This window comes from Oncorhynchus masou, chromosome 24, assembly GCF_036934945.1.
Source record: "Oncorhynchus masou masou isolate Uvic2021 chromosome 24, UVic_Omas_1.1, whole genome shotgun sequence".
In the NCBI taxonomy this organism is placed as follows: Eukaryota; Metazoa; Chordata; class Actinopteri; order Salmoniformes; family Salmonidae; genus Oncorhynchus; species Oncorhynchus masou.
Genome location: NC_088235.1, coordinates 91,998,095 through 92,013,069, shown reverse-complemented (window position 1 = coordinate 92,013,069; position 14,975 = coordinate 91,998,095). Strand labels below are relative to the sequence as shown.

Genomic DNA, 14,975 nt, shown 5'->3' with positions numbered 1-14,975 from the left:
GAGGCATTATAGTGTGTGGTGGGATGGGGAGGGTTACTGTTTTAACCAAGAGATGCAAATCTGAGCTGCTGGGGTCATTAAAGTAAACATATAGCACTTATTTATACCTCTCTAACACTAAGTACCCCTTACAGACAGTATTCACCACTTCTCAGTTGTTTGAATGGGAGAAGAGAAACTACAAAAATGTTTCCTAATGTGTACTATGGCTAAAACCCAGTCCAGACAAGAATAGAGCGAATGCTAAGGCTATTTGATTCATGGCCTAGAACACAAATTACCTCTGAAATAAGTGAAACTGGTGTTAGTTGGACCTGCCAAGAGAATGAATTGAAACAATTGATCATACGGATAACAGATGTGGTATGTTTGAAGCGGCTCTTCTGCCGCTACTGTCAGACAGTACTTATCCCCATGTAACTGTGTTATAAGGTGATGGCTTGATTGTCGTGCTGATGGGTTGTCTCTTGCCATGGCACATTTAAAACCATGTTTGTTGAGTGGGGTCCTATGAACTGGTTGTAATGTACATTGCCATATTAACTTCTATAGGGGATTTCCAGGTTTCTATTGTAAATGTTGTGGAGTGGGGCTCTTGGGGGTCGAGCCTCTGGTTTTCCAAGCTGCTCATTTCCTGTCAGGGGCCTCTGTAGAATGGCACTTTAGTAGTAGTCGTATTGAATGTCAACTAATCCTGTCCCTTACCGTGACAAGTTATGGTCATCTCAAGAAAAAAACTATTGCCAAACTATTTAGTTATGCTTGCTTGGGCATTTCCCTCATTCCTCGGTTTTCAGTGTGACAATCCTGAATCATGTGGTCAGAAAGAAGTTATTGTTTAATTGGTAGCATTTATATTTGTGGTCTGTTCGATTTCAATGGACTTTTCTTAAATTAATAGATGGCAAAATGTTTTATTGAGGACTGTGTGAAATCTTCACTTTTTATTGGTGGAAGAAAATCACATATTAAACCTCTCTGGTATCATAGCACAACACTATGTAGAATGTCTGGGCCCTCTAGGGGTCATTTCCTGCTCTGGTCTCTAACATGGCTGGCTGCTCCAATCTACAGTGCATTGGGAAAGTATTCAGACCCCTAGACTTTTTTTCTAATTCTGATACGTTACAATCGTATTCTAAAATTGATTAAATAGTTTTTTTTCTTCCTCAATCTACACACAATACCCCATAATGACAAAGCAAAAACGTTTTATTTTTTATGTTAGCAAATGTATAAAATAAAAAATAGTACATTTACATAAGTATTCAAACCCTTTACTCAGTACTTTGTGTGTACCTTGGCAGTGATTACAGCCTCGAGTCTTCTTGGGTATGATGCTACAAGCTTGGCACACCTGTATTTGGGGAGTTTTTCCCATTCTTCTCTGCAGATCCTCTTAAGCTCTGTCAGGTTGGATGGAAAGTGTTGCTGCAAAGCTATTTTCAGGTCTCTCCAGAGAGTTCTATTGGGTCCGGGCTCTGGCTGGGCCACTCAGAAACTTATCCCGAAGCATTGTCTTGGCTTTCTGCATAAGGTCGTTGTCCTGTTGGAAGGTGAACCTTCACCCCAGTCTGAGGTCCTGAGCGCCCTGGAGCAGGTTTTCATCAAGGATCTCTGTACTTTTTTCCGTTCATCTTTACCTCGATCCTGACTAGTCTCCCAGTCACTGCCGCTGAAAAAACTCCCCACATCATGATGCTGCCACCACCATGCTTCACTGAAGGGATGGTGCCAGGTTTCCTCCAGATGTGACGCTTGGCATTCAGGCCAAATACTTCAATCTTGGTTTCATCAGAACAGAGAAGCTTGTTTCTCATGGTCTGAGAGTCTAAATCCAAGCGGGCTGTCATGTGTCTTTTACTGAGGAGTGACTTCTGTCTGGCCACTCTACCATAAAAGCTTGATTGGTGGAGTGCTGCAGATATGGTTGTTCTTCTGGAAGGTTCACCCATCTCCACAAAGGAACTCTGGAGCTCTGTCAGTGATATCGGGTTCTTGGTCACCTCCCTAACCAAAGCCCTTCTCCCACGATTGCTCAGTTTGGCCGGGCGGCCAGCTCTAAGAAGAGTCTTGGTGGTTCCAAACTTCTTCCATTTAAGAATGATGGAGGCCACTGTGTTCTTGGGGATCTTCAATGATGCAGAAATGTTTTGGTACACTTCCCCAGATGTGTCTTGACACAATCCTGTCTCAGAGCTCTATGGACAATTCCTTTGACCTCATGGCTTGGTTTTTGCTCTGACATGCACTGTCAACTGTGGGACCTTATGAAGACAGGTATGTGCCTTTCTAAATCATGTCCAGTCAATTGAATTTACTACAGGTGAGCTTCAATCAAGTTGTAGAAACATCAAGGGTGATCAATGGGAACAGGATGCACCTGATCTCAATTTCGAGTCTCATAGCAAAGGGTCTGAATAATTGTATTTTTAATACATTTGCAGAAATGTCAAAAAACCTGTTTCTGCTTTGTTATTTTGGGGTATTGTGTGTAGATTGATCAGGAAAAAAATATGTAATACATTTTAGAAAAAGCCTGTAATGTAATAAAATGTGGATTAAGTCAAGGGGTCTGAATACTTTCCAAATGCACAGTATGTTCATGTACCTCATGGTAAAACTGTACCAGGCCCTTGTGTTTACAGTGCAGTAAGTCAGTCTGCTCGTCTGCTTTTTGAAATTCACGCTTAGTGCAAATGGTGGTCCCTGCTGCTAGGTTATTGGTGGTGCATTGCCATGTACAGCAGAACTTAGCTGGTACTTCTTATAACCACAACGTTATTGTCTTGCCAGTAATGCATATCGACACAGCTTTATTCAACACGTTGTACAGAAACTGTCCGTGGCTCTTACGTAAAGTTGTTTGGTCACTGTGATTTTATAATATTTTTTTGGACACAAAGTAAACCTGTGCCACCAATGGCGTGATTAACCTTACAGCTACCAGTACCGGGTCAGGCAGTGCAATACTTGAATGAATGTAATTCAATATCAAACGCTAACATAGCTGTCTGAAGACGGTCATGCATAAATAAATGAATAGTCGAGGAGGGCTTAGTTAAAAGTATTTTAACAGAAAACAAACCTCAGATTTTAAGATGATTTTTCTATGGCCAAGCTAGACCTCAAACAATGAATTGGGCAAGTAGATATATAACGTCATACACTGTAATATACTGCGTTCATTGTGTAGAAAAGAAAGCAAAACAAAAATCTACCCAATGAGTTACCTCAAATGAGAAAGGAATTAAACAAACTGTGACATGCGTGAGGACTGTTGATCTAATGTACCCAAAACAGAACTCATCATGAGCTCATCACGAGCTCATGGTTATGCAAAGGTGTACCGAAATATTTAAAGAAATACCTATTTAACATCATATATCCCCCCATGTCATTGGTTTCTTTTCCCCAATAAATGTTATAAATTCTCTGAAAATGTGATGAGGAATACTAGATACATTTTTTTTGTTTTTATTAAGTTTTAACAATTAGGAATGCTAGATTTTTATATTTTGGATCATCTCTAGGATGACCACATTCATGGTACCTTTTAACAAATGACCCTTATAAGACTTATCCACATGTTTATTGGACGTATCAAAGTAGGGATCCCCTATGTTGTTTCTCAAAAGGCTACAATAAGGTAATTCAACCCAGATTATGTGAGGTGGGGAAAATGGAGGGAGTGGTATTGATGTTTTGTATCCAAAGAGAAAGATGGGAATAAATTGTTATACCTGGTTTTAATACCCAGATGGGAAGCCCAATGTAAAAGGTGGTGAATCATGTTCTAATGTACAGTACCAGTCAAAAGTTTGGACACACCTACTCACTCAAGGGTGATTCTTTATTTTTACTATTTTCTACATTGTAGAATAAATGAAGACATCGAAACTATGAAATAACACATTGAATCATGTAGTAACCAAAAGAATGTGTTAAACAAATAAAAATATATTTTCAAAGTAGCCACACTTTGCTTTGATGACAGCTTTGCACATTCTTGGCATTCTCTTAAACTGATGGAATGCTTTTCCAACAGTCTTGAAGGAGTTGCCACATATTCTGAGCACTTGTTAGCTGCTTTTCCTTCACTCTGCAATCCAACTCATCCCAAAACATCTCAATTCGGTTGGGCTCGGGTGATTGTGGAGGCGGGTCGTCTGATGCCCTTACACAGCATGGAGGTGTGTTGTGTCATAGTCCTGAAAAACAGATCGTCCCACTGAGAGCAAACCAGATGGGATGGCGTGTCGCTGCAGACTATTGTGGTCGCCATGCTGGTTAAGTGTGCCTTGAATTCTAAATAAATCACTGAGTGTCACCTCTGCAGTAGAGGTAACTCTGGGTCTTCCTTTCCTGTGGCGGTCCTCATGAGAGGCAGTTTCATCATAGCGCTTCATGGTTTTTGCAACTGCACTTGAAGTTCTTGCACTTTTCCAGATTGACTGACCTGCATGTCTTAAAGTAATGATGGACTGTTGTTTCTCTTTGCTTATTTGAGCTGTTCTTGCCATAATATGGACTTGGTTTGTACCAAATAGGGCTATCTTCTGTATACCACCTCTACCTTGTCACAACACAACTGATTGGCTCAAACACATTAAAAAGAAATAAAACAAATTAACTTTTAACAAGGCACACCTGTTAATTGAAATGCATTGTAGGTGACTACCTCATGAAGCTGGTTGAGAGAATGCCAAGAGTGTGCAAAGCTGTCAAGGCTGAGGGTGGCTACATTGAAGAATCTTTAAACAAATGAAAATATCTTATATTAACACTTTTTTTGGTTACTACATGATTCCATGTGTGTTATTTCATAGTTTTGATGTCTTCATTTATTCTAGAAAATAGTAAAAATGAAGAAACCCTGGAAAGAGTAGGTGTGTCCAAACTTTTGACTGGTACTGTACGCACTAGATGTTCTGAATGTCTATCAGTGAGTGTTCTTCTTTCTATCATTTAATCTTTGTATGTGTGGTGTTCTTTGCAGAATACTTGTTTGGCTCATGAAATGAATCTGTGCAGTACACTTTGCAGAAAGCACCTGGAACTGGAAAATGCTCTTTTAATACTCAATATCTCTTAGCCATTGGCTATGACTCAATTGTGCCATGTGTCACTTTTTACACCAGCTGTTCTTGACTTGGGCTAACCCATAATACTTTATAATTATAGAGTTAGAACAAGTAGAATGGACAGTTTGTAGTTCAATGCATTTCTCAGTATTTTAGTCAAGTAAATAATTCCACAACTTCTGGGTAGTTCTGTGACACCATATTAGTTGAACCACAAAATTCAAAAACATTAATCCTTGAGGGTGCCCAGAAATCAGTAGAACGGACCGACATACAGTTGAAGTCGGAAGTTTACATACACTTAGGTTGGAGTCATTAAAACTCGTTTTTCAACCACTCCACACATTTCTTGTTAACAAACTATAGTTTTGGCAAGTCGGTTAGGACATCTACTTTGTGCAAGACACAAGTCATTTTTCCAACAATTGTTTACGGACAGATTATTTCACTTATAATTCACTGTATCACAATTCCAGTGGGTCAGACATTTACATACACTAAGTTGACTGTGCCTTGAAACAGTTTGGAAAATTCCAGAAAATGACATTGTGGCTTTAGAAGCTTCTGATAGGCTAGTTAACATATTTTGAGTCAATTGGAGGTGTACCTGTGGAAGTATTTCAAGGCCTACCTTCAAACTCAGTGCCTCTTTACTTGACATCATGGGAAAATCTAACAATCCTCAGAAACAAAATTGTAGACCACAAGTCTGGTCCATCATTGAGAGAAATTTCGAAACGCCTGAAGGTACCACATTCATCTGTACAAACAATAGTTCGCAAGTATAAATACCATGGGACCACACAGCCATCATACCCCTCAGGAAGGAGACGCGTCCTAGAGATGAATGAACATTGGTGCGAAAAGTGCAAATCACTCCCAGAACAACAAAGGACCTTGTGAAGATGCTGGAAGAAACAGGTACAAAAGTATCTATATCCACAGTAAAAATTAGTCCTATAATCGACAAAACCTGAAAGGCCGCTCAGCAAGGAAGAAGCCACTGCTCCAAAACAACCAGAAAAAAGCGAGACTACGACTACGGTTTGCAACTGCACATGGGGACAAAGATTGTACTTGGGGACAAAGAAATGTCCTCTGGTCTGATGAAACAAAAATAGAACTGTTTGGCCATAATGACCATTGTCTTTGGAGGAAAAAGGGGGAGGCTTGCAAGCCGAAGAACACCATCCCAACCGTGAAGCACGGGGGTGGCAGCATCATGTTGGGGGGTGCTTTGCTGCAGGAGGGCCTGGTGCACTTTACAAAATAGATGGCATCATGAGGAAAATGATGTGGATATATTGAAGCAACATCTCAAGACAGTCAGGAAGTTGAAGCTTGGTCGCAAATGGGTCTTCCAAATCGACAACGACCCCAAGCATACTTCCAAAGTTGTAGCAAAATGGCTGAAGGACAACAAAGTGTGTCCATCACAAACCCTGACCTCAATCCTATAGAACATTTTTGGGCAGAACTGAAAAAGCGTGTGAAAGCAAGGAGGCCTACAAACCTGACTCAGTTACAACAGCTGTCAGGAGCAATGGGCCAAAATTAACCCAACTTATTGTGGGAAGCTTGTGGAAGGCTACCCGAAACATTTGACCAAAGTTAAACAATTTAAAGGCAATGCTACCAAATACTAATTGAGTGTATGTAAACTTCTGACCCACTGGGAATGTGATAAAATAAATAAAAGCTGAAATCATTCTTAACTATTATTTTGACATTTCAAATTCTTAAAATAAAGTGGTGATCCTGACTTAAGACAACACATTTTTACTACGATTAAATGTCAGGAATTGTGAAAAACTAAGTTAATGTGTTTGGCTAAGGTGTATGTAAACATCCGACTTCAACTGTATTTAATTGTTCTCATAGTACCCATATTAAAAAAGATACTAAGTTGTGTGAAAACCTTAAGACACATTCTGAAGGCATTTTAATATCACTGCAAGGAGTGTACTGCTATAAATGAGTTTCTAGAGCCAGACTAATCTTACATACACTAAACATAATGGAACATTTTAAAGCAAACAGTGCTGTTTTCTCCCCTTATTCAATAAAAACAACTTGATGTTTTCAGTTGAACAATCATTTGATGGACAAACCAAACCAGAAATCGAGTGTCAATGGTCAGGTAAGAAACCTGCTTGCAATTCGCTGCAATCCGGCAAATAACTGAAAGGTTGCTAGTTCAAATCCATGAACTGACAAGGTGAAAATTCCATCTGTGCCCTTGAGCAAGGCACTTAACCCTAATTGCACCTGTAAGTCTCTCTGGATAAGATTGAGCGTCTGCTAAATAACAAATGTAAATATCCAGAATAACTTGGTACATAAAATGTAGGGGCTGAAAAAGTAGTTAAGGTAAGAGAGTCTAGGCAAGACAGGTTTTATTGAGCATTTAAGCATTGATCAGGATTTACAACAATCAAAAGTTCATCTGTCTCAAACCACGTACATGTACACGCCTGTTTGTTCGTCACAGGGTACAACTGGTCAAATATTGACAATGGAGTCACATTACCCTGTGCACTTAAAAAAAAAAGAAGAAGATTATTCTCTTACAGTACCTTCAAAAAAATGCAAACCTTAACAAGAACAAAATCCTCATCTGTGCCTCAAAGTTGTAAATAACTACCATAACCAAACACTCAGGACAGGTGCAGTAGACTTAGTGGCTTAGGTCCTTTTTATCAGCAGTGAAATTTAGGAGGAAGCAAAGAAATAATTTGTTCCATGATTTCGTCGCCAGTAGGCATCAGACAACCTCTTAATAAACCCTAGTAGCAATATGAGTGGCAGACAGACCAGAGGTGGCTGATGGGGGAGCTATAGGAGGAAGGCGCTCATTGTAATGGCTGGAATGGAATTACTGGAACGGAGTCAAACGGGGTTTGATACGGTTCTATTCCAGACATTGAGCCCGTCCTCCTATAGCTCCCCCCACAGCCTCCATTGGGACACACTGGCCATGGGGTCCCCCCCCCTGGCCATAGATCAAAGGGACTGAATCGCTTCACAGTGGCCATAACACTGGACTCCATGGGACAGACCTGGAGTCAGTGTTCAGCCGGCATATTTTTTGTTGTTGTACTTTTCCTATTGAAAAGCAATATCCCAAGTATAAATACATTAAAGTACACACAAGGGTAAAAAAATTAAAATAAATGTTGCACAAGTGTTTTTTGGGGGAGGGGGGGGAGCAACTGCAAACTTCAAGGAGTAGGGCTTTTGATGAGTTGGTCTGATGGTGCCCTATGATGTCATTGATCTCCTGGCTTGCTTGAGGAACAATACTGGTGCAATAGAGAACAAGAGGAAAGCGCCCCCCGTTACGTAAATCAGGTGTTAAATTAGGTGAAAATTAGATTGGAGTAGGACTTTAAAGCATAATATAATAATGATGGGGAATTCATGAATAAACAGACCCAAGCTCAGTACTGACGGCCCTGAGTGTGAGGGAGAGGTAAGTCTTGTTCTTAGTATAGGCCACAGGACTCAGACCGGTGAGGGATCACAGACTTAGTAAGACAAGAGAACAGAAATCACACACACTCGCTCAGCCCCATTAGAGAATATTCTCCATATTTCTCCCTCTCAACCACACACACACACTTAATAAACATAGTTGAGCTTTACAGATATGTACAAACTTTGCCTGAAAGTCTTCCCTCCAATTAGAACCCAGCATCCGGTTTGATGAAGAGGGCAGAGAAGGCAAAGGCCAGGAACATGATCCCACCAATGATTGTAACTGAGGAGGAAAGAAAAACAGTCCATAACACAATTCTGGTGACTACAACATGTATTACAGTATAGGCTATGATGACCACTTGACCAGGAAGAAAACAAAACATTACCAGTTCTGACAGAAATCTTCTGTGCAATCATCCTTCCTCCAACCACAGCCAGTCCTGTGCACAGACAGTGCCCCAGAGTACCACCCACCGCCACTCCAAAAGGATCCTGAGACAGAGCATTGGTTTATGACATCTTTAACATTCTCACAGAACCAAAAAGCATGACAGTACAGTAGAAAAAACACAACAATAATTCCCTAACAATATAATTCCTTTTGAGTATACACAGCAACAGTAATTCTTCATCCTAACCATAATCATTAACTGACTTTGTATCCACTGCCACACCTAAGCATTATAGCCTTGGTTTGAAGTCAGTGTAACATTTGCCAGAATGTTCCATTTTGACTAGGCAAGCAGACAGACTCGACAGTGGCTCTGTCAGGACTCACCTCCTGGGCACCCAGGATGATGGTGGTGAGCTGAGAGCGGTCTCCCCACTCTGCCAGGAAGGTGAGGGTAAAGGCCTGGATGAACACAGGCGAGATGAAGCTGTGCCACTTCCTCTGAGGGTGGCTTGAGCCCGACTCCACATCTGCAGCTCCATTTAGCAGCTTAGACATCTGCAGCTATAGGAAATTAGAATACAAGCCAAACATTGAATCCCTAGAACAAGATACAGCAGGTTAATATGAAAATGCATAACAATATGCAAATGTAGGTATGGGCCGTGTGTGTGTGTGTGTGTACAGACCTCCTCATCCTTCTTTTTAATATCAGCCTGCACCTCCTCCAGCTCCTCCTGACCCTCATCTGGACTCATCTTCAGCCCCTCTCTCAGCATGCGCACACCAAAGATGGCGAACAGAGCCGTAGACACGTAGTATGTGTAGATCCTGGGGATGATGGTGGTGGCATAACCAAACATCACTGATAAAAACACAAAGACAAAGAACAGGCAAGGTGACGGCCCTGTAGTCTGTACAGATCCAAATATTCAGACAAACATTCGGACAAATCCAGGATTCATCAGTGGTACCTCCACTAATTGGGATACATTAATGAACTTAGAAGCCATGTCACATCCATTCTAAACACAGGGGGCTTTCTGCATAGAAAAGTGTTTTTCAGGCCGCCTTGTCCAAACATTAAAACAAATATTTTTTAAATGAAAATAATTGTTGGGATTGTAAAGCTTTCCGTGTAAACTTAAACAACTCAAACTTTAAGTTTACGAAATAAAGTATGTAGAAAAGATAATGGACCTAGATATTTTTAAATAAAATATAATATTTGATAACTAACAATCACCAAAATAAAAGCTAGGCATTCAAGAGTATTTTGGTCATGGCATGAGGCCCACCATTGATGTTAAGTTTGAGTCATTCAGATAGAGTAAGACATGGCAAATTGTGTAGAATACTATAGTTTGTTAACAAGAAATGTGTGGAGTGGTTGGAAAACAAGTTTTAATGACTCCAACCTAAGTGTACGCAAACTCCCGACTTCAACTGTATACCCCATTTTGAATCGCCCCCCATGATCATCAGCACCCTCCCCCCCACCCCCAGGATCATCCACTAACCCGAGATGCAGGTCATAAAGCCAAGGGCTAGCATTGCCCCCAACAGCACGGTGAGGCGGTTGTAGCGCATTGCCATGATGGCAGCGATGAAGAACGTCTTGTCTCCCAGCTCAGAGACAATGATGACAGAGATGGCAGCTACAAAGGCATGGATGAAGCCCAGGTTCTCGGATTTGCTGGAGTCATTTCCACTGACCTCGGGGCCAATGGCATGAGCAGTAGGTGCTTTCTGTTGAAGGGGGAAACAAATGTCACTTGAGGTCCAGAACAGGCTGGCTATGAAAACCATGTTATGATTTGTATGTCCACATACTGTATCTTGGAATGTGTAAAGGCTGTCTAATTGAAGCGGGTAGTCAAGTCACGTAGAGTGAGGGGCACAATAATACTTGTTAGCTATGAGAATCAATTACTTCACTCATTGCCAGTTCAACTTCCTGACTTGGGCTCGTGACATGGGCATAACAACGCGGAACTGAACACCACACGAGCTAGAAAGGAACAGCCAGCTAACGTTAGCTATGTCGACCCTAAAACGTGAACCTCGAAAGGAGGTCAGTGACTAGGGGAATATATACTGGTGGCGGTGACGTTGCTTTGGCTAGCTAGTTAGCATTAGCTATCTATGTGGAATGCTTTCGAGTTGCTAACCATAGTTAGCTAGTATGCTACCGTTAGCATGCATGCGAAACATCGGTGTATTGCATTTGATTAATGATTGCTAGCTAACTACCTCTTGTGGCGTTTGTTCTTGGACATGTTTGTTTTCCTCCTGGATCCCAGCAACTCCGACCGACAGCAACACCGCGACAGCCATGGGCAGCAGGACGCATATCACACTTCTGTTAGCCCTTCCATCCCTTACGCCGGCCAGGAGAAGCATTTCAGCGAAGCGTGCAGATTGTGTTAAAATACTGATAATACGGGCAATTTGTAGTAGCGTAGCTATGTGTTAAATTATAAAAATGACTGCCCCCTGACTGCATGAATTACTCGGTATAATTAGCTGTAAACGGCCTAACTACATAGCTAGCTAGTAAAGGCAATCTGTCCCTCACTGACTGTTCAAACTCATACGGTATGTGAAGTTGTTACCTGAAAGACAAGTACACAAACCACTTATGTGATTGGACCGCTGAAAGGAGGGCGTGTATGTAATGTCCCTACGTACCTACTCTCATTGGCTATTTCAACTTTCAATTTTTAGATGTCATGGAAAATGTCACTCGAGATGCTTGCAAACCCATGTTAGTCAGACAACATTCGAATTTCTCCTAAAATTAAGAAAACATATATTTAATCATTGGGATCTCATTGGGATCTGTTTATGCGTGGGATAGTGCTTCTGTCCAAGGCAGAGGGACTGTCACGCGTTGTGTACTTCTCATTATCTGTATTTGTAAATCCCTCTACCTGTATAGAGATCATCAAGAACTTTCTTGACTTCATCTGGAAAAATAAATCTTACAAACGGAAAAAAGTCAGTCCTCTCAAATATATCAGCTGAAGGAGGTCTGGAAGTGTTGGATTTTGTTTACATAAATAACACTTTCAAGATCAATTGATTGAAAAAATGTTTGGTCAATACAGAATCAACTTGCAATTTCATTCTAAACAATGTGTTTAATAAGTTGGGAGGTCTTACATTTTTACTGAAATGTAATTATATTCCTGAAAGATTACCCGCTAAATTGTCTAGGTTTCACCAACAAGCTTTAATGTCCTGGAAAATATGTTTCCTGCACATTTTTTCAGACATAACTTTAAGGAATAAGTCATTGTTCTACCCTAGCTGGCATGAGAGGAATATTGACATTGTTTTTGATGTTTTCGACAACAGGGTTAATATTCTTGCATATGAACAATTTATAACATTGAATGAGTTTCCAATACCTTTCAGAGAGTTTATTTATGTGATCGAAGCCATTTCCAGTGGTCTAACTACACTAATAAACTCATCTTCGCTTTGGTGATGATCACAAAGCGTATCCAGAACTCAGTTTGGAAGGGGTGGGCTTACTTGAGAAATCTTGTTGTAATAAATACATAAGACACATTTTCCATTCACGGAACCAACTAATGCCTAGAGGAACATTTTTCTGGAACATGCTTATTCCTCACATTGTCTGGAAAAAAGCTTGGTTGATGCCTTACAAATATTGTATACCAAACAAATTTAAGGAAGTGCACTTTAAGATTCTACATAAGATATATCCATGTAATTCTACGTTGTCCAAATTTGTAGCTATTGATGATATCTGCGTTTTCTGCTAAAAAAATGTGAAAATCTGACTCACTCGTTCTATGAATGTAAATCTGTGATAGAATTTTGGGAAAACCTTGCAGAATACATATTTACCGTTTTGAACACTACCCATGTTTTTTATACACTAACAAAAGTTCCAGAATTCTATACCAAAATTACAAATATTTTTGATTGAATTTAATAATCTCGTTAAGACATTATCCCTATTTCTGAGTGTTTACAATTGCATTAGAATTGTCGTTCTTTAAAAAAAAAGTTGTATATATTGATATATATTTTTTATTATTTTCTTGTTTATACCTGTGTTTTGTTTTATTATACATGTTTGATGTAGCGATGTAAGTTGTTGATCCTTTTGTATTATGCATTTTAAAAATAAAGGAATATATATATATATATACAAACCCTTGAAGGAGTGTGTTCAGCATGACAGAACGGTGAGCAATGTTGTATAGAACGGTAATGTACTGAACGACCAGTTAAATAACATTGTGGTTGTAATGTGTGCTGCAGGCATAGTCGTGGGAAGTAGGGATGCTGAGCAAGTGTTCAAAATCTGTGCATTGTGCCCTTGGGCTGAATATAATAAATATAATTCCCTTCTCCAGACTGCCAATCAACTGTGCTCTAAAGCACCTCTCACTTACATGGCTCTTTCAGATATCTAAATTCTTATTAGCCAATGCCCTTCACCTGATCAGATCCTTCTCACAGGTATTGCAGCTCCAAAGTAGTCTACAAGTGAAGACAGACGCATCAAGGATGCAACGGCGCGCCTCCTTCTTATCAAATTCCGAGGCACATATTGACAAGAAGTTAGAAGAACGGTCTACATTTACTTTGTCAGCCAACAAGATGAGTAAGGAACAGCAAAAGCACTAGCCTATGTCAATCTACTATATCCCATAGTACAAAAGTTTACCTATTCCATTGGTCAGCTTGTCCTTCTGTGTGAGAAGGACAAGCTGGGACTGTTGTGGGACGCGATAGATCCAAATTAATACAACCACCCTTTTAAAAGCTATGATGATGCAACAGATCAGAACGTTTAGCTTAAAATGTTGATAAAATGTTAGGCTATTTCTTCACATTATAATCACAGCAATGCGCACACGGCAGTAAGCGCAAATGTTCCAAAATGCAATTAGTGGGAAAACACAGTTCTCAAAAGTGCACTGCAAATGCTAGCGGTTTCATATGACCTAGATGAAAATATCCTTCAGAAATGTAGGAAAATGTAAAGACACAACCACAAGCATGGGTTCAAATCAAATTTTATTGGTCACATACACATGGTTAGCAAATGTTAATGCGTGTGTAGCGAAATGCTCGTGCTTCTAGTTCTGACAGTGCAGTAATATCTAACAAGTAATCTTACAAATTCAAAACGACTATCTTATACACACAAATGTAAAGGGATGAATAATAATATGTACATATAAATATATGGATGAGCGATGGCCGTGCGACATAGGCAAGATGCAGTAGATGGTATAGAATACAGTATATACATATGAGATGAGTAATGTAGGATATGTAGACTTCATAAAACTGACGTGGGGGGTCGTTGTCCTTGATCTTTTGTCCTTGACCCTCTCGAGAGCCTTGCGGTTATGGGTGGCGCAGTTGCCGTACCAGGTGGTGATACAGCTCCACAGGATGCTCTTGATTGTGCACCTGTAAAAGTTTGATGTTGAGTGAGAGGTTATTTTCCTGACACCACACTCCGAGGGCCCTCACCTCCCTGTAGGCCATCGCGTTGTTGTTGGTAATCAAGCCTACCACTGTAGTGTTGTCTGCAAACTGGATGATTGAGTTGGAGGCGTGCATGGCCACACAGTCGTGGGTGAACAGGGAGTACAGGAGAGGGCTGAGAACGCACCCTTGTGGGGCCCCAGTGTTGAGGATCAGCGTGGTGGAGATGTTGTTTCCTACCCTCACCACTTGGGGGGCGGCCCGTCAGAATCTGTAATCTGTGATTGACTGTAGACCCTGCCACATACGTCTCGTGTTTGAGCCGTTGAATTGCGACCTTACTTGTCTCTATACAGATGCTTTGCTTGTTTGATTGCCTTGCGGAGGGAATAGCTACACTGTTTGTATTCAGTCATGTTTCTAGTCGCCTTGCCCTGATTAAAAGCAGTGGTTTGCACTTTTAGTTTTGCACAAATGCTGCCCTCAATCCACGGTTTCTGGTTAGGGAAGGTTTTATTAATAGTCACAGTGGGTACGAC

At 40.6% G+C, this 14,975-nt stretch overlaps 1 protein-coding gene across 1 annotated transcript; it reads right to left on the bottom strand.

Moving 5' to 3' along the window:
- Positions 1-7,463: 7,463 nt before the first annotated feature.
- Positions 7,464-11,579, bottom strand: LOC135513021 (putative divalent cation/proton antiporter TMEM165). The gene is made up of 6 exons (XM_064935654.1): positions 11,209-11,579; positions 10,476-10,704; positions 9,645-9,820; positions 9,343-9,519; positions 8,951-9,056; positions 7,464-8,844 (listed from the first exon to the last, which is right to left on the bottom strand). The coding sequence occupies exons 1-6, from the start codon at positions 11,356-11,358 to the stop codon at positions 8,768-8,770; spliced, it is 915 nt and encodes a 304-aa protein (XP_064791726.1). The 5' UTR covers positions 11,359-11,579; the 3' UTR covers positions 7,464-8,767.
- Between the last annotated feature and the right edge of the window lie 3,396 nt (positions 11,580-14,975).

Coding starts and splice junctions, on each gene's coding strand:
- LOC135513021 (XM_064935654.1), bottom strand. CDS start 11,358: ATGCTTCTCCTGGCCGGCGTAAGGGATGGAAGGGCTAACAGAAGTGTG. Junction 10,705..11,208: donor AAGAACAAACGCCACAAGAG/GTAGTTAGCTAG, acceptor CCCCTTCAACAG/AAAGCACCTACTGCTCATGC. Junction 9,520..9,644: donor TTAAAAAGAAGGATGAGGAG/GTCTGTACACAC, acceptor AATTTCCTATAG/CTGCAGATGTCTAAGCTGCT.